The sequence below is a fragment of the Polypterus senegalus genome, chromosome 2, assembly GCF_016835505.1.
Source record: "Polypterus senegalus isolate Bchr_013 chromosome 2, ASM1683550v1, whole genome shotgun sequence".
Taxonomy (NCBI): Eukaryota; Metazoa; Chordata; class Cladistia; order Polypteriformes; family Polypteridae; genus Polypterus; species Polypterus senegalus.
Window position 1 is genome coordinate 106,813,336 of NC_053155.1, and position 25,503 is coordinate 106,838,838.

A 25,503-nucleotide genomic window follows, 5' to 3' on the forward strand; every position below is an offset into this window, starting at 1 on the left:
AGTTCAATTGTTGTCTCATCAGACCAGAAAATCATTTTCCCCTTGCTCTTAGAAGTTCTCTAAACTGCCGTATGTCTTTTATTCACAAGGGGCTTCTGTCTAGCCACTCCATCATAAATGCCTGATTGATGGAGTGGAGCTGAGATAGTTGTCCTTCCGACAGGTTCTCCCATCTCAGCAGAAGACTCCTGAAACTTAGTTAGAGTGACCATTGGATTCTTGTTTACTTCCCTTGCGTGTCCTTTTTTGCCGGGTTACTAAGTTTGGCTGAACGAAAAACTAGAAAGAGTCATGGTTCCAAACATTTTCCATTTCACAATTATTGAAACCATTATGGTCCAGGGACCACTTAAAGCATTAGAAATGGTTTATACCCTTGCCCTGATCTGTGTCTCACCATAAGTTTATTAGAGAGTTTAGCAGAGAGTTCTTTGGACTTAATAGCTTAGTTTTTACCTGACGTGCAGTGTGAGTTGTGGGACCTTATATACACAGATGGGTGCCTTTCCTTTTTTTTTAATTAATTTTATTGTAATCATTTCATAAAAATCGATCGATTTTTACAAAAAGTAGGATTGGGTGCCTTTCTAAACTATGCCCAATAAATTCAATTTGCCACAGGTGGACTCTCAAAAATAGTTAAAACAAACAGGATGCATCTGACCACAATCTGGAATGACACAGCAAAAAATCTGAATATGTATAATGCGAGAGATTTCAGGTTTTGAAATTTTAATAAACTGGGAAACCTATCTGAAAACATGTTATAACTTTGACATTATGGATTAAGTGTATGGGTGGAATGTAGATCGATGGTCTGAAATAGCAAATTAAACCATGTAAAATGAAATCTACACTGAAGGGGTCTGAATCCTTTCTGAATCTGTTGTAACTCTTCTAAAGGTTAAAAAAAAAAAAACATGACATTTATCCTAGGCAACATATGCATTTCCACAGATACGGTGTGTTGCTCTTTTTGTTGTTGTTGTAATTGTTATTTTTATTGGCTTTATTTATTATTATTATTATTATTTGGGGTTGTTGGTGGAGTTACTTTATATTCTCCATCATGCAAGCTATTTCTGTTTATATTATAAATTGTGTAAAGTGTAACTGTACAGGCTTGCATTGCGTAACTTGCTGTAGGCGGATGATTCCCAGGTCCAGTTATAACTGCTGTTAAGACAATGGCCTTTGAAATATGTACTTCTTTTGCTTTAGATTTTGCTAGAACAAAACTGTTCTTATTTGGGACATTTTGAACTCGCCATTTTTAACACAATATTTATGTTTTATTTAAACTGTATAAGGCTAGCACCAACATTCTGTGTTTGTTTCTATTATAAATGATAAAAGAACAATACATTGCATTTATGTGCCTTTTACAGTGGATGATTACTTTCTGATCTCAGAATTATGGCTTTCCATCAGGCTGCTAATGTCTGCAGATGCTAGCCTTGCCCCAGGGTCATCCACTTTCTAACCTGCTTTATCCAAGATCTCCAAAATGTACAGTATATCAAAAGCCATCTGCAACATTTCTGACAGTGTCACTGACAGCTGCAATTAATTTACAAAAAGACAATTTAAAAATGTTCTTTCTTAGCTTCAAGCTGGTCATTCTCTGTTTCAGGTCTGTATAGATCAGTTAAGGTGATATTTTGTAGAGCGTAAAAATGGCTAATGCAAGACTAGTATGCATGTTGACATAGGTGTGATTTTTGCAACTACAAAATATGACAGGTGATTAAATGTGTCTATCAATTTACCTATAAAGTGTTGTGTCCAACAATCAAGAACTACTCATATTATGTGTGGCAATAAAAGATTTTTTCTAGGAGTAAGTCTAGAAAAACAATTTGGGGCTGATATACGTAAATGTCTTAATACTGTAAAGGGGATTTGTGTTATTGTGATCATTTACAGTATATAAAATGGTCTTGCATTGTAAATGAAGGTGCTTGTGTCTGCTCACAGCATTGCCTCTTTTTTGTAGATAACTGGATTTTACATTCATATCTATAATAATGTTATATACTTCAGTGTTTTTTCAGGATTATTTCCATAAACATTTAAGGAAATGGGAACATTGGAACAGTAGTTTCAATTCTTTATTCAATTCTTTATTGTCATGTGTACAAGTACCATGTACAATGAAATGCTTGCTTGCATGTGCCCCTGCAGACAGTGAACATAGACAAAAAAACATACACAATAAATAAATGAATATAATATGTAAATAAATAAAACCAGAATTTTAGGAATAAATAGAGACAGTGGCAAAAGTATATGTGCAGGCAGCAGTGGAGGTGACACAAGGTTACTGATTGTTCATGAGTCTGATTGCAGTTGGGTAGAAACTGTTCCTGAACCTGGAGTCGCGTGTCTGAATGGACTTTAGTCGCTTCCTCGATGGGATGAGGGTGAAAAGTGACATTGCAGGGTGGCTGGGGTCCTGCCTGATACGGTTCACTTTCCTGAGACAGCGTGTAGTGTGGATGTCATGGATCACAGGGAGCTGTGTGCCCATGATCTGCTGTGCTGTGTTCACCACACGCTGCAGAGCTCTTCAGTCCTGAACTGAGCAGTTGCTGTACCAGGATGGGATGCATCCTGTCATGATGGATTCCACAGTACACCTGTAGACTCTGCACAGGGTTGTGGGGGACATCCGGGCTTTACTCAGTCTCCTGATGAAGGGCATTGTTGGGCTTTCTTGACTACTGCCGCAGTTTGACTTGACCATTTAAGGTCATCAGTGAGGGTGACTCCGAGGAACCTAAAACTGCTGACCTGCTCCACAGCCTCACCTCCGATGTAGATGGGGCTGTGCACTGTTGCCCATTTGCAGAAATCCACAATCATCTCCTTAGTTTTGCTAACGTTGAGGGTGAGGTTGTTGTCCTGACACCATTCTGACAGGAGTCTGACCTCCTATCTGTAGGCTTTTTCATCGTCCTTGCTGATCAGACATATTACAGTGGTATCGTCAGCAAACTTGAGGATGGTGTTAGAGCTTTACTTAGCTACGCAGTCATGGGTGTACAGAGAGTAAAGCAGGGGGCTCAGCACACTGGAGATGATGAAGGAGGTTTTTCCACCAATGTGCAGTTGCTGAGGTCTGCCGATGAGGAAGTCCAGTACCCATTTGCACAGTGAAGAGCTAAGCCCCAGATCTTGGAGTTTAGCAATGAGCTGGGATGAATGACAGTGTTAAATGCAGACCTGTAGTCCACAAACAGCAGCCTGACATAACAGTTCTTGTTCTCCAGATGAGATAGGGTGGTGTGAATTGTTATGGAGATGGTATCTTCCGTGGACCTGTTGCAACAGTAGGCAAACTGGAGGGGGTCCAGACTGTTACGGATGATATCCTTGATGTGTTCTAGCACCAGCCTCTCAAAGCACTTCATGGCTATGGGAGTAAGTGCTACAGGGCGGTAATCATTAGGGCAGTCAACTTTATTTTTCTTTGGGACAGGGATGATGGCTGTGTGCTTGAAGCAGGTGGGGGCAGATGAAACTCTTAGTAATGTGTTAAAAATATCCGTAAAGACAGCAGCTAGCTGACTGCAACATGTTTTTAAAACACAACCTGAGACTCCATCTGGGCCGGGTGCTTTGCGGATGCTGTGTTGGGAAAAACTCTTCCTCACGTCATCTTCAGAGAGCCTCAGGCCAGAGTCTTGCGGCGCTGCAGGGGGTTGCATGGGCTTGTCTGTGTTAGCGAGCGAAAAACACATTCAACTCATCTGGGAGTGAAGCGGTGGTAGCTGTGGCCACGTGTGTCCGGGGTTTGTAGTCTGTGATCAGCTGAATACCATGCCACATCCGATGAGCGTCTGCTGTGCCGTTAAACTTAGAATCCAGTTTGTGGGCATACTGGTGCTTTGCATATTTAATGGCTTTTTGGAGATCATACCTGCTCTTTTTGTATGCCTGTGTATCTCCAGAGTGAAACGCACTGCTGCGCTCATGGATCCGCCAGTGTACTTCAGCACACACCCAAGGCTTCTGGTTAGGAAATACGCATACAGACCTTGTGGGTACGCAATCATCCAAACATTTTCCGATGAAGCCTGTGACAACTGCGACATACTCATCCAGCTTTTCAGAGGACTATTTGAAAACATCCCAATCCACAGATTCAAAGCAGTCCCTAAGTTTCTCCTCCGCTTCTGGGGTTCAACAGTGCACCTCTCGCAAAACCGGCTCTGTGCGCTTCAACTGCAGCTTGTAAACAGCGAGGAGCAGCACAGAGCGATGGTCTGACTGCCTGAGGTTCAGCCGCGGGAACAAGCAATATGTGTTTTTGTGTGTACCGGTGTAGCAGTGAACCAACATATTAGCACCCCTGGTAGGACAGGAGACGTCTTGGTAGTATTTGGGGTAAACAGACCTGAAGCTTGCAGACCTGAGAAGTGCATTAGGTAAGCTGATTTGTGTGTTCTATTAAGTAAAATTAAGTTCAATATTTTTATCATAACTACTGAAAGAAGTGATGTGCTGCATCTTGGTTGGACAAGAAAGTAAGAATTTTCACTTTGTACACACGACAACACTACTAATACTACTGCCCTACTGCTACTGTCAGATGAGCATATCTAGAGCAGGAGTCTATTTTGGCAGCACTGGGCACCATTTGCCACCATTTTTTAAATCTGTCATAAACGAGGTAGGGTACCTTCAAAGTAATGTGTGTTGTCACAATAAGAGACTCCAGACATCGCAAGAAGGTTTGGGGCAGCCACCCATCTATTATAATCCAGGCTGAAAAAGGTAGTTGTGTCAACAAAGTTAGCACTGGGTAGTTTACACTACTTGAGTCCAAGACAGAACTGATCACCAGAGGAAGGGGAGAGGCTTTTATGGAGAGTTGAAGTAATGTCACCCTCGGGGCCAGGACCAGAAGTGTCTTCTTCTGGGCTTCGGCACCTGGCGGGATTTCCTGGGCATGGTCTGTCAGTGCACCCCTCTGCCACCTGGTCAGATAAGTTGTTAGGATTATATAAGCCCTTCAGCTGCCTCTTACTCACATGTGTGTGACAAGGAAGCCCAGACCCATCAGGTCGGACACCCTGCACCAACAGGTTGTGTGCTTGAGAGAGAGCATCGGCATTAAGAGAACCTTTACAATGAACAAGCAAAAACTTGTACGGTTGTAGGTCAAGAAACCACCTTGTGACCCACGGGTTTGACTCCGTGTGAAAGGCAATCCACTGTAAAGGGGCATGATCTGTCACCAGAACTCCCGGCCCAAGAGGTAGTACCTCAACTGCGTAATCACCCATTTGATCGCCAAGGCTTCCCTCTCCACCGCTACACACCTTGTCTCTCGGTCCAGCAGTTTCCGGCTCAGGTACACGATGGGGTGTTCAGCACCATTGACGCCTTGGCTCAACACAGCCCCCAGGCCTGTGTCCAAAGCGTCCATCTGGAGAACAAATGGAAGAGAGAAGTTGGGGGACAAAGTAAGTGGTGCCAAAGTAAGAGTTTGCTTTAAGTCACCGAATGAAGCTTCCATTTTTTCGGACCATACCGCATTGTTGGGAGCCCTTTTCTTCGTCAAATCAGACAAGGGCCCTGCTATCTCAGAAAACTGAGGTACGAACCGGCGATAGTACCTGGCTAAGCCGAGAAAGGCTTGGATCTGCCGCTTGGTTCGCGGACGGGGCCATTTCAAAATGGTATCTATTTTGGACCACTGTGGTCTTACAGTACCCCGACCCACCAGGTAGCCCAAATATCTAGCTTCCCTCAGTCCAAAGAAACATTTCTTTGGATTGATTTGCAGCCCGGCATCTCCTAGTGTCCATAATACCGCTTTGACCTGCTGTATGTGTTCCTTCAATATGCTGAAATACTGTAGATGACAACGTCATCCACATAGGCAACACTATACGCATTATGGGGATGGAGCCCTGTGTAACCCGAATGGAAGGACACGATACTGCCAGTGTCCGCTAGGGGTGCTAAAAGCGGTCTTGACCTTTGTGGAGTCCGTAAAGGAATCTGCCAGTACCCCTTGGTCATGTCAAGTGTGGTCAGGAACTTTGCCTGGCCCAGCCTCTCAAGGAGGTCGTCCACACGTGGCATGGGATAGGCATTGAACTGGGAAACCTAATTAAGCAAACGGAAGTCATTACAAAACCTCCAATTGCCATCTGGCTTAGTAACCAAGACGATGGGACTGGACCAGGGACTAAAGCTCTCATTGATCTCGCATAGTTCCAGCATTCCCTTGATTTCCAGTTCCATTTCCAATTTCTTTGCCTCCATGAGTCTACAGGGTCACTCTTGGACTACAACCCCCGGTTCAGTCACTATGTCATACGCAATCAGAGAAGTCCGGCCGGGTGTTATACTCACCACCTCTGGGACAAACCAGATAGCTGTTTCCAACTCCTGTCCAGTTAATTCCTTGCCAAAATTAAGGGTGTCGGTCTGAGCAAAGAATGAGCAGGGCTGACTGGAGGAGGAATCAGGGTCCCTTTCCTTCCACGGTTTCAGCAAGTTCACCCATTCGCTTGGTCGACGATTAGGTTGTCTCACCAAATAATCAACCAACTTTTTCCTCTCCTTAATTTCATAAGGGCCTTGCCAATAGGTGAGCAATTTTCAATGAGAGGTGGAAACCAAATCCGTGACACGATACCCTGGAAATGAACTTTTGGAGTCGTGCCATGGTCATAATAGCGGGCCTGTACTGCTTGTGCGTCCTCCATGTGACTTGGAACGTGTTTGATCTTTCCAAATCGATCACATAGTTGTGTGATACATTCTAGTACATTTGTCGAGGAAAGAGCCTCTCCTTCCCAGCCTTCCTTTAAAATGTCTAATATACCCCAGGGTTGTCATCCGTACAACAATTCAAATGGTGAGGACCCCGTGGAGGCTTGTGGGACTTCCCGATAGGCAAAGAGAACGAGGGGGAGGAGTTGGTCCCAATTCCTGCCATCTCCACTGACCACCTTGTGAAGCATCTGTTTGAGAGTTTGATTAAACCTCTCCACTAAACTGTCGATTTGTTAATGGTATACCGCGGTCTTTAAATGCTTTATTTTAAGTAACTTGGCTGTTTCCTTGAACGTTTCCGAGGTGAACGGCATCCCTTGGTCCGTGAGGACTTCTTTAGGTATGCTGTATGCACAACGACCCCTATAAGTTCCCGTGCGATTGCTTTAGTCGTAGCTAAGCGCAAAGGAACGGCCTCTGGATATCAGGTGGCATAATCCATGAGGACTAATATATACCTGTGTTCTTGACTGGAGGACTCCAAGGGTCCCACTAGGTCAACCCCGATTCTCTCGAAGGGTATGTCAATTAGGGGAAGGGGAACAAGAGGAGCACGATCCCTCTTGGGAATTTGCCGCATCTGACACTCCAGGCAGGATATGCAAAAACGGTGAACCTCCTCATTGATTTCCGGCCAGTAAAAATCGGACCTTGATACGCTCTACAATCTTTTCGGAACCTAAATAGCCTCCAAGGAGGTGGGCATGCGCTAACTCAGAAACCTGCCACCAGTAAATTCATGGGATTAACAATAATTGCCGGACCTCCCCTCCATGTTCCGCGACCTGATATAATAAATAATTTTCAATGACGAAGTGGGGTCCCTGTGGCTTTGGCTGATGTGTGCGTTGGCCATTTACAAGAACCACTGCATTCTTAACATGTTTCAGAGAGTCGTCATTTCACTGTTCTTTCTTGAAAGAAGCCGGCGTCATTCAAAATTGAACCTGCATTTCTGAGAGAGGATCCAGTCTGACCTCAAGGAGCAGAGACTACTCCTGACTCGCCAGGCTGCGGGTGGATGACACAGCCGCTTGGGACGGGCTAGGAGTTTCTCTGACCCCCTCTTGGCTTTCCGTCTTGCTCTCTGACGGCATATTACACAGCATGGAGGCAGCCTGAGACAAGTCACCCTCCTCTACAACTACGCCCAATGTTTGACCGGGAGCAGCCAGCAGTCTACTGCTTTTAATTTCAGACCAGTCCCGCCCTAGAACTACAGGAAAAGGTGGGTTGGGGTGGACCGCCACAGGGTGCTTTCTTAGTGATCTGTCTAGGCAGATGTAGCATAGGGCGGTTTTGTACAGACTTCTCCGTGTATGCATTTAACACTGGTCTTTCGCTTAGTTAACTGTCACAGTAAGACATAGCGGTGAGGAACAATGGTAACGTTACTGCCGGAATCAAACAACGGCATGAGTTTATGCCCATTAAGAAACACTACTCTCATATTTGTTACTGACAGGGTGTTAGTTAAGGGCACACCAACGCTCTCCTCCCGTCCACCTACTTCCCGCCTCATTCCCGGACAGGTTGCATGCCAAGCGGCCCAGGGACTTCGGGATAGGCTCCAGTTTATGTTGAAGAGGCTTAACATCTCTAGGGAATCCACTAGAGGACAGTTCCGCTCTCCCAAACTTTGAGGCTGTCATTGGTCTTTTTACGAGCCATATAAGCTCATCCATGGAGTGGAAGTCTCCCCAGTCTGGCTGGGTAAAGTTATCAGGGAGACTTTGCAAAAAGAAATAGCAGGCAAACTGCTGCACAATTTGATAGGTGGTGAGTTCACATGGCTGCAGTCACAACGCCACCTGGGTCCAGAGAGCCATAGCATGCTCCTGGATTGGCCCCTCTGGATTTAATTTCCATTGTTTTATTTTTTTCACCTGCGAGACTAGGGATAGCCCATTGTTAACTGGGACATTGGTCCCCATGGACGGCTCAGCTCTATTGTCTGAAAGAACATAATAAGCCCCTTTTGTTTCAACTCCAGAGACCAGCCCACATCTGTGAATTCCCTCTACATTCTCCGTTAGGGAAGGGCTAAACCCGGAACTGTACTTTTGGAGCAGAGCCTACACCGAGTCTTTCCTGACTGTCGGACGCACTCCCCATCCAGAAACTCTGCCCCAGTACTTTCCTACCTGGCTTGTTTTTAGGTCCTGTCCCGATTTCTTCTGGGACAGAATCCTGCCAACTAAGCCAATGTCACAATAAGAGACTCCAGACATCGCAAGAAGGTTTGGGGCAGCCACCCATATATTATAATCCAGGCTGCAAAATGTACTGTAGTTGTGTCAACAAAGTTAGCACTGGGTAGTTTACAATACTGAGTCCAAGACAGAACAGATCACCAGAGGAAGGGGAGTGGCTTTTATGGAGAGTTGACCGGAAGTGATGTCACCCTCGGGGCCGGAAGTGATGTCGGCCCTTGGGCTCGGGACCAGAAGTTTCTTCTTCTGGGCTTTGGCACCTGGCAGGATTTCCTGGGAATGGTCTGCAGGGAACTAAGAAAGAGAGTCAGTGCACCCCTCCACACCCAGGTCAGATAAGTTGCTACAATTACATAAGCTCTTCAGCTGCCTCCTACTTACACGTGTGTGGCAGTGTCTATTTTATACTATAATGTTAGCTGGTATAGATATGAAACTTTAACAGAATACACATCATCTAGTTTTTCAGCACATACTTGGAGCCCATAACAATGACTTTTTCTAACAGGTTTAAGAGTGGGATGGAATATGTACAATTTAAGTGTTTGTGAGTGTTTCCCCTATTCACTTTGAATTCCTATCACAATTCTATGACATCCTGTAACATGAATGAAAGATGCAAAATTAAAAAAAGAAACATCAAGACTAATCTCTGATACAGTGCAATGAACAACCTGGAATGAGAGGCTTGACTATCATTCAAAGAAGTCATTTCTTAGGTTTTAGGTAACAATAAAAATCCAAATTATGAAGAAGTTGTGAAAAATGTATTAGGGAAGTTTAAGGATTTGTGTTGCAACAGATCAAAATCAAAAAAACTAAAAAGTAGAGAAGTTATATGTAAGTTGATGAATATCTATTGTTGTTGTCTTTACATATTTATTTAAAAACACCAGATTGACTAAATATATTCATGTTAAATTGATTTGTAAAAATATTGTATACATTAGTAGATTTTATAATTTGCTAAATATTAATTAAAATTCCTTTTGATTTTGTACTTAACTATGATGTGAAGGAAACATTCTAATTATTTTTACTGTGTTTATGAATGTAAATAAAAACAAACTATTTACAATTAAAACACATTTTATCTAATTTTGTGGACCTGTGTAATCAATCATTTCTGTTTATAGTACTTGGCTAAAAAATGAGCTCTACACAGACATCATCCTAATGTTTTCATATATAGCAACAACCATCCTCCTCTCTTACTCCTTGATTATCATTCCTGAAAGATTTAGTCAAACATATTGCAATCACTTCCATCATTATTATTATTAAAATATAAAAACCTACAAAACAGTAAAAAGTAATACAGCATGATAAATTGATACATTCTAAGACGAGCAATTTAATATTCCACTCCCTTGTATTGACAGTACAATAGCTTGGTTTGTGGAAACTCATAAATTAAGGGATTGAATTTCAAAGGTTAAAGAAAGCAGTTATGTCTTTTGCTTGGGTCTAAATGTAAAGAGAGAAAACATCACAAATAAACTTGAGAAAGAAGTTGTTTAACTCCGCGTGAATGTACCCCCAAAAAAAATTCTCCCTTTTGTACAAAATCTGGTGAGGAAACACCCAGTGCTCTCATGTTCTTCCTACTTTTTACAGTCAACATTTATGAATCTATGCAATGATGTACTTTAAAGTTTCAGACTAATACACCGAATTTAGTAAACTGCAATTCAAAGGTTGTAGGAAGAATCGTTATCACTGGCACGCTTTTTCACATTGGACAAATGACGCTTGATGTTTGAAACTGGGGTGTGAATTTGTGCAACATTTAAAACTGCGTGCTTGATAAATTGAAATCTCGATTTATAACTGATTCTCATTGTTTGTCTCCGTAACCTGTAATTGCTCCGTCCTGGGTATAACGTTAACCTGCATCCAGCATGTTCTCAAACTTTGCAGGGAACTAAGGTGAGGCTAAGGTGTCACCTGTTGCATGGCTCTGCTCAGGTCCTATGGGATCATGCGGTGGTTCGTCTTGTGGTGGGTGCGGCAACGCGCTGTATCAATTTATGTTCCCAACCTCATTGTTTAGCATGTACCCTGGGACTAATTTTATTTTTTTTATTGCCTCACTGAATCAGTTTACAAAGTTGCAGTTTGTTCTCAAAGCGCTCTTGCACACGACGTAGACTGTATTAGTTCTAGAATGTTCATCATCCATGTACTAAGAATATGAGATGAAAAACGGCGCTATATAAATAAAATGTTTAACTAGTTAGGCCTACACAAATAAGCCCTACACGTGACAAGCACAAAACTATACAGGTTAACTATAAAGGCTAACCTCAATTTCTCACTAAAGTATCTACTTGTTTCATTACATTGGGAATTCTAAGCTGACCTTACCTGAGATGTGTTTGAAAAGGTAAAGCAACGGGGCCATTTCTGCGAATGGTGCCTCATTCCTTCTACTTCCATGAGATGGCAGCAGTAGGGCTTTCCTCTTTTACTTTTAAAGTTATGCTCAGCCTCCTTGACTCAAAAAAAGGGGCAGGGTTTTTTTTTTCGTTCTATTTTTTTTTTTTTGCAGAAGGCAAGCCTCGAGAAAACTGAAAATTAGAAGTGCTGACAACACTGACGCTGTCATCTTTCTTGTTTGGTTGCATGCCTGCTTAAGAGAGAAAAGGCGTCTTGTTTTCTTCAGATTCAGGACGGCTGTCAAGCGTTCTCTATCTGAAACTTTTTTTTGTACGTATACTTGGCGAACAGCAGGAGCTTTCCTTGAGAACACGTCCTCCGCGTTTGTGCGAACTGTGCTCCGAAGAAGATGAGGACGAGTTTGAGCGTGTGCTGCGCGGTGGTGCAGCTCCTAGTCGCTGGCGTGCTCGTTTCTTGCGGTAAGTGGAGCGGCGCGCGCCTCTCGGTCCACGCGTGCCCGCTCTCCACGGCGTTGCGCCTTCGCTTTATGTGAAATTTTCCTTTGGGTTTTCTCTGATGTACATTAGGAGTACTGCTCGTGTAAGTCTTGCGTGCCTTTGACAGTTATAGGGAACTCCTGATATAGTGTGTGAAATAAATGGAAAATAAACTAGAGCATTTTGTCACGAAAAGAGCTTCTCGTCTTGTTCTAAAATAAACATCGGCGTCAAGGCAAAGAAGAGACATCGCAAACTTCCGGCCTGCCGGGTCGACCTGTGCTTTACTAGTACATGTTGGGTGTCTAGTAGTCCCCGGACATGAATGTACCATTCCGTGATCTCGCTTTGGACCCCCAAGGTTTATTCATTCAGTCATTTATCTGGGTCACTTGTTCAGTTACGTCTCGAATGACTTGTTTCCAGGCATGTAAATCTGAACAAGTAGTTTTTTGTTGTTTTCTTCTTACTTTGCCTGCTTACCTAGGCGTGTTGAGGCGTGTTTAATTGTTCATATTAGTGTCAAGTCACAGTATTGACTTTTTTGATTCACATTAACTTAAACTAAACAATGGGTGGAAGGTGTCTGGTGAGGCACTCGATAGCCCAGCTGCCACACAGCTTCAGAGGAACGAGGTTGAAATTCTAACTAGGGACAGTCTGCGTGGTGTTAGCATGTACTCCTCATTCCTGCATAGTTTTCTGTATCCTGCTTTTTAGGGGAACAGATCCCAAGGCCTTGGACCCCTGGGCCTGACATGTCATCGGGCTCTGCTCCCCCAGTACTTGCTGCCAGATAGAAACAACCTACAGATGTGTTCAATAAAAGTTTGTTATTCAACTAAATGTTTGTACTTCTAGGACACGAAACATAATCTAATAACTTCATTATACTAGCCAGGGTCAATAGCACATACTACATAATTTATACATACCATTTGACAACGGGATTAGTGTGCTTTACATCAGTGGTTTGCAGACCAAGTCCTGGAGACCCCACATGGCTGCAGGTTTTTCTTCCAACCAGTTTCATAAAAAGCAATGATGACTGATAATAATCGATCTCATTTAAGTAGCTGGCCTTATTCAGCATTCAGAAAACCAGAGCATTTTTTTATTTTTTTTTTTATATAAAACTTTGTAATGTTTCAATTTGGTCAAACTTTAAATGCTTGACACTTTTTTTCCTCTGCTGTCTTAATCATATCCTAATAATGACAATTAAGAACACGCAGAGCAGACAACCAGTCAAACAACACTCGATGAAAGGCTACAAATGTATTATCCCCACTAATGTGCTAATTTTCCACCTTCATTAAAGGACAAGTGTCTGTGTGTCTGGTTGCTATGTCAATGTTATCCCTAAAGAGCACACATCACAAACATTTGTAGAATGCATTGCATTTTTTGTTCCAACAGATGGTGCTTCACAAAAGTTAATATGGCATTTATGAATCCTATACCATATGGCACATAATAGAGACTTATGCATTGCATTTGTCATTCTTAAAGATGGTGCATCACAAACATTTGCATTTTATTACTGCAAATGTTTGTGATGCAGCAACTGTTAGGATGACAACTACAGTGCATTTTTTACTTAAAGCACTGCAAAATATATTCCAATAGATGGTGCACTGCAAACATATACGTTGATTGCTTAGATTTTAGCCTGTCTTAAATGGGCAGCACAGCTAGTTAATAAATAATGAATTTAAATAAACAGAACACCTTGGGAAGCACATTGAAAATATTGATTAAAAAGAAGCAAGTTGTCTACATGTAAATGTACATTCTAATACAGTAATAACATACCAAACTTAGGTTTTGTAATTTCTTTTTACCCCAAAACATGGAAGACAAAAGCTAGGGAGATAACAGCTAGGCCAGAAGTGCAATTAAAAATAGATGTCTGTTTGGAATAAAAACCTGCAGCCACAGGTAACTCTTTGCAGTAGATTTTATTTTAACAGGTAAAGTGACAACCAGCCTCTAATTTAAGCCAGTAATGGGATGGTCTTCTTGTCTAATCTTAAGACTGTAATTGCATAACCCAGATTCGGGCTGAACCACCTTAAGTTTCATAAAATCTAATTCAGATTTAACATTATCTTGTTGTTATTTCAGAAGTATTGTTTTTTTTTTCTGTGTATCCCTGTTAGTTGCTGACTTCCTATTTTACATTGCTGTATTTTTAGAGGTTGTCAGTGCTGGAGACTAGATTCTGTGGATGCAAGGATCACTTGCAAATTCCTTTTTTAGCAAAAGTGCCCATATTTCTCCCTTACCTTAAGGTCCCATTTATTAAAGGGTTCTCATTAATTCTTCTTCAGTTTCCATTTTTTGACTGTTTTTGGTGGTATGGTGGTTAGTGCTGGTGTCTCATAGCTTCAGAAGTTTGAATCTTGGCCTCATAACTCTTCAACTCAATATTTGAATTCTCCTAGTATGTGAGTTTTTCTCCAGGTATTCCAGTGTTCTTTCTAGATCCCATGCATGTAGAGTATGCCGATTTTTCCATTCTAAATCACCACCTTTTAACACTAGAATTACCAGAGCCTACGAAAAAACTCGTAAATCCGTCCCACCTTAAATCACTTCTTAAAATCGTTCACAGCTCTCCACCAGCGTCTTTTGTCATCTAAATGTGCTGATAAAAATCAGGCTGCAAGCAGCCGGCTATTCCATCCCCCCACCGACTTAGAATGTGCACAAACTTCTGCCAGCTCATGCCTTGATTGATTTTCTAGGAGTGAAGTGGAGTTTTAGAGTGGAAATAATAGATCGTTGTTAAAACAGAAATGTTTTTTATATTCTACTAGTAGATGACAAAATGTAGGCATAAACTATATAATGTATGAAGCCTGAAGTATCCAAGAAATACTTTCACAAAAGATACAAATTTAAAATTTTAAAATATAACTGCAGAAACAAAAATCCGCCTTAACATGCGACATTGACACCTGTTTGTTATGACTGTCTCCGTGGCGCAATAGAATCAGCTGCCGATTGGGAATCATAAGGTCGCGAGTTCGATCCTGCACCACTTCATTTTGAGAAGTAAACTGCTCTTAGTCTTACTATTATAGAATAAAAACATACATTTGATTTCAGACACTTTAGTATGTAAGCAATGGTATGTGCATTCTTGCTCCGATGTAGAAGGGAGCTGAGTTTACCTCTGTTCCAGCGCGTCTATGTGAAAACATCAGTGTCAGATGCGGGGGTGGGGTGTGTTTGGGCTCGTGAACGCGGCTGAGATAATAAAACTGACTAAAAAAACCAAAGCTAACCTTTACAAGTATCATAAATCACACCGGCTGTTACAGACTGAAATCAAATGTATGTTTTTATTCTAAAATAGTAAGACTAAGAGTAGTTTACTTCTCAAAACGGAGTGGTGCAGGATCGAACTCGCGACCTTATGATTCCTAGTCGGCAGCTGATTCTATTGCGCCACGGAGACAGTCATAACAAACAGGTATCAATGTCGCATGTTTTGTTTCTGCAGTTATATTTTTGAATAGAAGCGCAATTGTTGTGTTAGATTTGTATCTTTTGTGAAAGTATTTCTTGGATACTTCAGGCTTCATACATTATATAGTTTATGCCTACATTTTGTCATCTACTACTAGAATATAAAAAACATTTCTGTTTTAACAATGTATTTACACAGATTACTGTAGAAACGGAACAGACATGAAATGCGTGTGTTCCAAACAACGATCTATTATTTCCACTCTAAAACTCTACTTCACTCCCAGAAAATCGATCAAGGCATGAGCTGGCAGAAGTTTGTGCACGTTCTAAGTCGGTGGGGGGATGGAATAGCCAGCTGCTTGCAGCCTGATTTTTATCAGCACATTTAGATGACAAAAGACGTTTGTGGAGAGCTGTGAACGATTTTAAGAAGCGATTTAAGGTGGGACAGATTTACGAGTTTTTTCGTAGGCTCTGGTAATTTTAGTGTTAAATAAGTATGGGAGTATGCTTGAGTGTTCCCTGCAGTGCATTGGAGTTGTTCAGGGTTGAATTTTGCTTTGTGCCACATGTTGCCAGGATTATCAGTGGCCCATATGTTATTCTAAATTGAATTTGTAGGTTTGAACAACAATGAAACCAAGCTGGATAAGCAAGTGGATGAATGGGTGCACAATGTATAGGTCTGATACATAGTTCTATACAGCATTTAGCAGTTTTTAAAAACTACACATACAGTAATCCGATTTTGGAGCAGAGTTGTGTGTTTTATCAAGAGAGTGGGAGAGCAAGAGGGAGGAAGCCCAATTCGGTCTAAAAAGCTGCTTTGTGTGTATGTTTTGTTTTTTTTTCTCTTACACAATGCAGTATTATCAGGCAGGAGACAATTTCTGTGCTTGTTTTTAGAGAGATGTCATTCTAGTACTACAAATGCATTTGATTTACTATTTTTTTAATACTGATTTTATACAAAAATGTATTTATGTACATTGCTATATTTATAAAGATCAACAATTTAAAATTAGAGGCATACAAATTACAGTAACAAGATGTTCAGTGTGACTTATATCTGTAAAGTCTTGTTTTTTTATTTAGGAACATTTGAAACAAACAAGTCTTGGTATTTGCCGTTTTAAAATATTATATTCAGATACAAGTGTACAAGTATAGGTTTCAATAGTTGATCTAAGTATTAAAAACAATTCTACAGAAGGCGGACACACTGATAACTCAAAGAAAGGCTCTCAAGCAGAAGTTTGCATGTGGCTGATTTAATCAAAAGTAGAGCTGAAACTTTTTGTAGACATTCTAATTTTTCAGATTTAGAAAAATTAAATAAAGAAAACAGTCACTGTCTTCTATGTAGTTGTTCTCCATAATACCACACTTAGTCATGTACAGGGATAGAATTAAAATGGTTCTGCGCACAAAAGTTCACAGGCCAGTACTTCTAGTAATCACTTTTAGTACATGGCATAGTAGAGAATCATGTCTGCCTAACTGGACCAAGAGTACATTCTTTAGCCTTTTCAGCAATAATGGACATGGCCGTGATTTTTGTGTCTTACTTTTTTTTGGAAATTCTCAGCTGTATTCACAAGAAAGCAGGTGTAAGCTACTTTTGGCATTTGTAGGTCTGTCTCTTCTGCGCTGTGCACTTTTGACTGTTTTCAATACTAGGGTACTTTTTTGATTTTCTTTTGCTCACAAACTTTCCAATGGTTGTTGATTACAAAGCTCTACCCATATAAATATAAACCTTTTAAACTCTTATCTTTTGCTGTGGTAATCTTCAAAATAGAGTCAATAAGAAACCAGCAGTGTTTAAGCTAGAGCTAATTTAGAATAATTTTTTGTAAGCCTGTTGTGTTCAGGTAGTGGTGTGCAGTTTGTTAAAGCTTCTTTGACTTTTTTGCACAGTGTTCTTTGGTGTAGTTTTCAAAGTGTTCTTGAAATTTTAAAGTTTATAGGCTGTTATAATATTATTGCCTCTCCCCTTTTAAGACCACAGGTTTTTTAGCCACCACTCCTGCTATCCTATTTCAGGAAACTGAGCTTAACTATTTGAAATATTTTACTTAGCATTTTTAACACTACGAGCACTTTACATGAAGCCAATAGCCGTTGTGTTTTAGTGATAAGTAATGTTTGTAATATTTGGGATGACACAGGAATTCTTCCTCTTCTGTTGTCTTTTTGTAACTTTAGCGTTGGCATGCTTGCCACCTCTGAATCTCCAGCTTCTCCTGACTAATTATTATTTAACTTCTGTTCATATTGAGCTTACTTAATCCAGATCAGGATCACAGGGTTTTACAACCTATCCTGAAAGCAATAGGCACAAGGCAGGGTCCAGCCCTAGATGGGGTGCCAGCGTAACACATGGTACAAATACACATATGCTCATTCGTGAAGGGTTGTTTTGAATTCCTCATTTTACCTTACATATATGTCTTATCAAAAAAAATCCCTTATTTATGTATTTTAGTAATATGAATTTATAGAAAGATAATTGATTTTACCATATGCCCTCATATCTCTATCTCTTTGTATCTCAGTATCTGCAGCACATCATATGACTCTAAATTTATTACCATATTTGTTTGTGTGTAAACCTTAAAAAAAAAAAAAAAAGATAGTATAAAAATAAATAACTAACAGACTGTTGTGCATAGATACTCTAGATGTTTGTATATTGGGCAATACATTCAAATTCATCTCTGCAGAAGTCAGAGTGTATCTCAAGTCAAATGACTACATGGTGTCAGCTTTTAGTTTTAAAAATGCGGTAGTGTCGTATTAAACTCATTATTTATGTGTTCACCATTAGACATGTCACTATTTACAACAGGATTCTGAAGGGAGATGTAATTTTCACCTGATATCTGTTATACACATTTTACAGGAAGTATCTCTGTGACTATAATTTCCTTCACAAAGTAAACAAACATTTATTCTTTGGTTTGATTTTAATACTATGCACATCACTTGTATCCGACCACATAACAGTAAGAAAAGGTGAATGCTTAAGGATATGGAAATGGTTGACAAACAGAACTTTTTTTGTTTAGCTACAAGTTTGCACAAATTATCTATAGAAAAAATACATCTGCTATAGTTGCCTTGCAGTTATGGTGCATTTTATTTGTGCTACACATCTTATGTTTAACTTTACATTGCTGTTTGTATATTGTTACTACATTCCTTTCCTGATGTTGCTTAGGAGATAAATAGGCACATAAAATAGCATAGCATCCTACACTGAGCACAGTAGAATAAATACATCGCAACACTTGTTAAGATGCAGCCTCCCAAACCTGATATTAAAGTATAGTATAGTTTTTAAAATAATTATAGTTCAAGTGGTATTCAGATCCTTCACTTTCTGCTCATTTTATTGTGTTGCAGATTTAATTTCAATTGGATAATTTTTTCCTTTTTGCCCATCAGTATGCACTCAATAAACCATAATGACAAAGTGAAAACATGTAAAACCGCTATGGGTTTTAAGTCTGTACTTTGGCTGGGACGCTCAAGGACAGTCAGAGATTTGTTTTAACTGTACATATGCTTCAGGTCATCATCATGCACTCTGGACCAGGTTTTCTTCAAGGACTTCTGTGTTGTTTAGCTGCATTTATCCTTCCTTCAATTGAGACCAGTCTGCCTGTCCCTGTTTCTGAGAACATCCCCATAGTATGATGCTGCCAGCAACATGCTTTACCATTGGAGTTGTATTATGCAAGTGTTAAGCAGTGCCTGGCCTTTGCTAGACACTAGCAGTTTAATTTTTCTTTCATTAGACCAAATAGTCTTTTTCTTTATGCTCTCCGAGCCGTTTACATGTCATTTGGCAAACTTCAAGAGAAGTTTACCCACTCTACTATAAATGCCTGATTGATGGAGTGCTGCTGAGATGCGCTTCCTTCTGATAGGTTCTCCCAAATCAGCAGAGGACTTCTGAAGCTCTCTGTTAGAGTAATCATTTCTGTTTTTTATTTTTAATAATCCCAAGGGGTAATTCACTTACTCCAGCAGCAGCATACTGATAAAAAAAAATATTAAATTAAAGAGTGATAAAAATGCAGGTAAAACAAACAACAACTTTGTATAATGTTAACGTTTACCCCCAGGGTGGAATTGAAGAGTCGCATAGTGTGGGGGAGGAACGATCTCCTCAGTCTGTCAGTGGAGCAGGGGAGCAGGACAGTGACAGCAGTCTGTCACTGAAGCTGCTCCTCTGTCTGGAGATGATACTGTTCAGTGGATGCAATGGATTCTCCATGATTGACAGGAGCCTGCTCAGCGCCCGTCGCTCCGCCACAGATGTCAAACTGTCCGGCGCCGTGCCTACAATAGAGCCTGCCTTCCTCACCAGTTTGTCCAGGCGTGAGGCGTCCTTCTTCTTTATGCTGCCTCCCCAGCACACCACTGCATAGAAGAGGGCACTCGCCACAACCGTCTGATAGAACATCTGCAGTCCCAGGTATTTATAGGTCTGTACCATCTGCACACAGTCGCCTCTGATAATCACGGGGTCCAGGAGGGGCCTGGGTCTCCTAAAATCCACCACCAGCTCTTTGGTTTTGCTGGTGTTCAACAAAGTCCTTGATTAGGTTCCTATACTCCTCCTCCTCCTGCCCACTCCTGATGCAGCCCACGATAGCAGTGTCGTCAGCAAACTTTTGCACGTGGCAGGACTCCCAAGTTGTATTGGAAGTTCGATTGTATATAGTCTGAACAAGACCAGAGAAAGTATAGTCCCCTGCGGCGCTCCTGTGTTGCTGAACACAATGTTTGATATGCAGTTCCCGAGACGCACATACTGAGGTCTGTCTGTAAGATAGTCCACGATCCATGCCACCAGGTATGAATCTACTCCCATCTCTGTCAGCTTGTCCCTAAGGAGCAGAGGTTGGATTGTGTTGAAGGCACTAGAGAAGTACAGAAACTTAATTCTCACATTACCACTGCCTCTGTCCAAGTAGGAGAGGGATCGTGTAGCATATAGATGATGGCATCCTCCGCTCCCACCTTTTCCTGGTATGCGAACTGCAAAGGGTCGAGGGTGTGGTGGACCTGTGGCCTCAGGTGGTGAAGCAGCAGCCGCTCCATGGTCTTTATCACATGTGACGTCAGAGCGACAGGCCAGAAGACATTTAGCTCACTAGGATGTGATAACTTTGGGACTGGGGTGATGCAAGATGATTTCCAAAGCCTTGGGACTCTCCCCTATTCCAGGCTCAGGTTAAAGATGCGCTGTAGAATACTCCCCAGCTCCAGCGCACAGGCCTTCAGCAGTCATGGTACAGCAATAGGTACAAATGGCAGATTTATCCATTTAAATTAGGCCTACAACACAATAATGTAGAGATGCACAATAATATCAGAATAATATGTGTATCGGCAGATAATGGTATAAATAATTTTTTGGCATCAGACTAATGTCTAAGTTTGACCGATAATTCAAACGATTATTTCATGATGCATTCGCTGTGTTCTGGATAAGCAAGATATTTAGACAGCACTGAAATATTATGCAAAAATGTATGTGGTGTTGAAGTTTTTCAAAGTGAGAGCGACAAAATTTGCCATTGGTAACACTTGTTCAATAAATGTCTTGTGTGGAGGGACCAAAGTGAAAAATGTCAATACCACCAACTTGATTACACAATTGAACACATGCCATCCTTACAGATATGCAGAATTTGTCAGAGCAAAAGAGGAGAATCCTGTGCAACTGTGCACAAAATCAAAAACTGCAGTTGCTCAGCCTAGTGATCCGTTAATTGAAAAATCAAAGAAATTTTATAAAGATAGCCCTAAAATTCAAAAAATTACTGCAAATGTGATGGATTTATTGCTCTGGAAGATCAGCCATTTTCGGTTGTAAAAGATAGGGGATTTTGAAGTCTGGTTGAGCATCTCAAGCCCTGTTACCTGATACCCAGTCGTTGTTATTTCTCTGATGTAGTGATTAAAAGCTACGTAATATTGTGGAAAGTCATGTGCATAAACTCCTTGATAATGATGTCACAGCCATAAGCTTTACCATTGATATACAGTATGGGCATGTGATATGAGTTCTTTGAGTATAGTTTAACTGCTCAGTGGATCAACAACAGTTTTGAATTACAGAAAGCAATCTTATACACCCAAGAATGCGCTGGATCACACACAGATGCTGCATTCTTCATGGCCTTTAAAGAAATGTTTGAAACGTGGAAAATACCCAAAGAGGATGTTCAGGTCGTACTACAAGACAATGCAGGTAACATTGCAAAGGCTAATGAGGAATGCGGGATCCCAAGTTTGTCATGTATGGCTCATACTTTATAGCTTGCTATGAATGAAGGTGTCTTTACCAGAAAAGAGTCCTTGGGACTCATGCCTCTGATTTTGAGTTGCCTGCAGCTAGTGCTGGGAGGTATACCGGTTTATACCGAAAATCGTTTTTTATTTTTATGATATGGATTTTTCTTATATCGCAACACCGGTTTAAATAGCCTAAACAACGTTTGGAACATGGCACAGCGGGAAACTGTTTAAGGGGGGACCTTTTTCACTGTTACACCGCTAAACATGCATGCAACGGAGTACATGCATTAGTGAAGGTATTGAGCAGTGAAAATGGACAGAGAACATTCTGAAACTGAAGCTGTAGCAGACGATAAAGTTGAACATGAAGACACAGAAGAACTTTTGCCGAAAAAAGGAGCTGTGTCTGTTGTCTGGAGATACTTTGGTTTTAAAAGGTCTGATGTGGACCAAGCAACTATTTACCGTAGATCCCGTTATATAAGCCGAAAATTTCATCCTAGATTTTTGGCTTGGAGTTTGGGGGTCGGTTTATACAACGAGTATCGTTTCAGATTCAAGATTTCCAGCGCAATGCCGGTTTTGCCGATGAATACGGAAGTAAATAATGACGAAACCATAGAGCCATCTTTCAGATGAAGAAGTAACTTTGCATGCCGGTACTTTAAATTAAATAAAAAAAAAAAAGTGTTTTAGTTGTTGATTTTATTAATAAAATTTATAATAAATTATCGGGAAGTTTAAAATGAAATTGTTTGTTTTGATTCACGACCAACATCTTGCGTTACGAAACGGATGCGGTCACGTGTATCCGCTTGCGTGATTGTAAACAAACAACCGAGAGCGTTAGTAGCGTCAGTCGGAGCCCAGATACATGTGTTTGTGGATGTAATTTACATCATTGCAGTGATTTACCTATATATATATATATATATATATATATATATAATTCATTAAGACCATGCAAACAAGACACATAATTGCTAAGGAAGGAAGAGAAGGTAAAAGAAAGCGATCGCAATTGAACGAAGATGGACATTGTGTGGAAATATCTCCTCCCTTCCTGCAGCCCAAAGATGTCAAATTAAATGGTGAGTACAGTATAAAATTGTTTCTAGAATAGAATGCCTTTTATTGTCACTATATGCATCTACAATGAGATTAAAAGCAGCTCCTTCAGTGCAGAAAAAAGTTCTGTATAGGGCTTGTATGGTTGTTTTTTTAGCTTTAGCATAACGCCGGGTCTGCGGCCCCGCCTCTGCTTTCTTTCCCTCCTCCGTCTGTGTTGTCTCCTAGACCCGACAACAATCCACGGAGAGCCCGCTGGTCTCACTATGTTGTCTGGGATGTTGTGCGTGTGATGAAAAACACTCGAAACAGATGTCTGGCTCTGGACACTGATGTCTAAAAGGTTCTGAATGGTGTAGCGGATGTTCAGCCGAACCGATCGTGCACAAACAAGGACAAAAAAAAGTACAAAACAACAAAAAGTGCACTGAAAAGGAGAGCCCTGAGCCGCTGCGACCATGCGTGCGCCATGCTCCTAGCTTAATCAAGTAGGCTAGGCACTTTTATAACTTTTTGGTTAGTACATTAGAAAAATTAGTGGTGTTTTGGTAAATTATGCACATTATATTATATATCAAAAATGCCGGCAGTCTCAAATTCTCCGATAAACATTATAAATATACCCGCAGAGACACTTTTTTAAGGAAATTTAGAAAATTTTGCTTGGAGAAGGGGGTCGGCTTAAATACCGGTCATCGGCAAATACATGTAATTTATTAGGTAGAGAAGGGCTTCGGCTAATATACCGGGTCGGCCTGTATTCCGGGATCTACGGTACTGAAAATGCTGTCAAGCTAAAGCTGTCGCCAGAGGTGGCAACACAAGCAATTTGCTGCACCACCTCAGCCGCAAACATGCTTTGGAATACCATAAATGTATGGAACTAAGATTGGCACACTCCACATTCTCGGGTAAAACTGAAAAAGTTAGAGGACACTCAAGTCAGACATCATTTGTAGACGTGTTTGCTAGAGGTACTTGCCTACAACAAAAAAAGCAAGCAGTGGATCAAAATAACCAGTGCCATTACAATCCATATAGTTAACGTGTAAGTGGACAGAGATTGTTAACATTAACAGAAAGTGTAGTTGGTTTACAAAAAATATTTACTATTTATTCCTTTTCTAAGACAAGTTGTATTGCACTGAACATTTGGCAAGCACCTCTGGATATTTTACTAAGTCTAAATGCCTCATTGGATAGTTGAAAATATGTTGTCAAAATTATAGTTTTAGTTGTTTGCAAAATTTGTTCAACAAAAAGGTTCTAGATTTTGACTGCAACTGTCATGCAATGTGATTCCTTCTCTTCATTAGTGCCACCCCCTTGAAATCACTTTATGGGGCCATGCAAACCTGTATTAATACTTGTGTGTATATAAAATTTTTTTTTTGTACAATTTGCAATTCTCATGACAGTGGTGTTCTTAGCTAGTCTGCTGCAGTAATTGCAGTGGAATATGTGGTTAACATCCACTCATTCATGGGGAAAAAAATACCGTTGAATACAGTGAAACCGGTATAATATTGAAAAATACCGTGATATTGAATTTTGGTCATACCGCCCTGCACTTCCTGCAACTCTAACACATCAGTGGGGTTTGATCGAGAACATAATCACACTCCTTTCTCCATCTGAGCAACTGACAAAAGAAATTTTCCAATCTGAAGCATTGGCTTCTAATGTTATTCCCTCAGTTAATGCATTACAATTACTGTTAACTAAGGGTGCTCATACTGTCTTTGGAGTCAAAATCAGTTAAAAAAAAAACAAAAAAAAAAAAACTGGTCAAAACCAGGGCTATGAACAATTATTTTATTTAGATTTACCCAGAACCCATGTAGTGTGATCCCTCGCTATATCACGCTTCGACTTTTGCGGCTTCACTCTATCGCGATTTTTTTCTCATACACGCTTCCGTCACTACGCATGCGCTTTCTGTGAACTTTTATGTAAGCCCTACGATGGCTCCTAACGTGCTGCTTTTTCTAAGCCTTCTGACAATAAAACTAAGCGCCGGAGGAAGATGCTTACTATCCAGGAGAAGGTGAGACTCTTGGCAATACCCTACAAAAGCCTCCTCACGCATATGAAAAGATAGCGCCAGCAACTGCCTATCAAGATGTTCTTCAGCCGCGCAACCCACTGCCTACTCCTAGTACTCCTTCAGCGGAAGAAGACAACAATGCACCTGCTGAAGATACTGCGTCAACCTCTGAAGACTCTCCTAATGAGGTTGTGCCTTCATAGGTTAGTGGTTGTGTGTAAGAACTGTGTGAGTTTGTGTGCAATTAAATATACAGTACAATAATCTACTATATAAAAGCGTTCGGGATTGTCCATCCGTCCCGTGAGTGCAAAGCATAGCGGTAATCCGCTTATTACAGACTTACTACTTGTGGCTTGAGGTTCGACGCGACGCGATGTGAGCAGAGTTCTGGTGCTCTCTTCGTTCCCTTGCTTTTGTGCGCGATGCGCTGGAAAAATAGACAAAATTATGTCTCTGGAAATAATAATAATAGTGCATGAAACTCCGTCTTTAGCGGTACAGATTCGGGCTGACATTGTACGACTTTGGACAGGCACTTGTGGGGATAAAAAAAAAAGTTAGATTTTCGGGAGATGTTATGAATGGGCACTTTGATGTTCTCATTCCCTACACTTACATGCCTGATGTACACATGGAGCGCACAAAAATCGAGGATAAAAGTCGATCGTCTTAAAAGGCGAGTGCGCCTAGTAATATGATATTT

At 40.9% G+C, this 25,503-nt stretch overlaps 1 protein-coding gene across 1 annotated transcript in view; it reads left to right on the top strand.

The window, feature by feature from the left end:
* The first annotated feature begins 11,598 nt into the window (after positions 1–11,598).
* Positions 11,599–25,503, top strand: part of tmem123 (transmembrane protein 123) — a 65,310-nt gene continuing 51,405 nt past the window's right edge. The window contains exon 1 of the mRNA XM_039744328.1: positions 11,599–11,866. Within this exon, the coding sequence (XP_039600262.1) occupies positions 11,797–11,866 (70 nt within the window). The 5' untranslated portion in view covers positions 11,599–11,796. The remainder of the gene's footprint in view (positions 11,867–25,503) is intronic.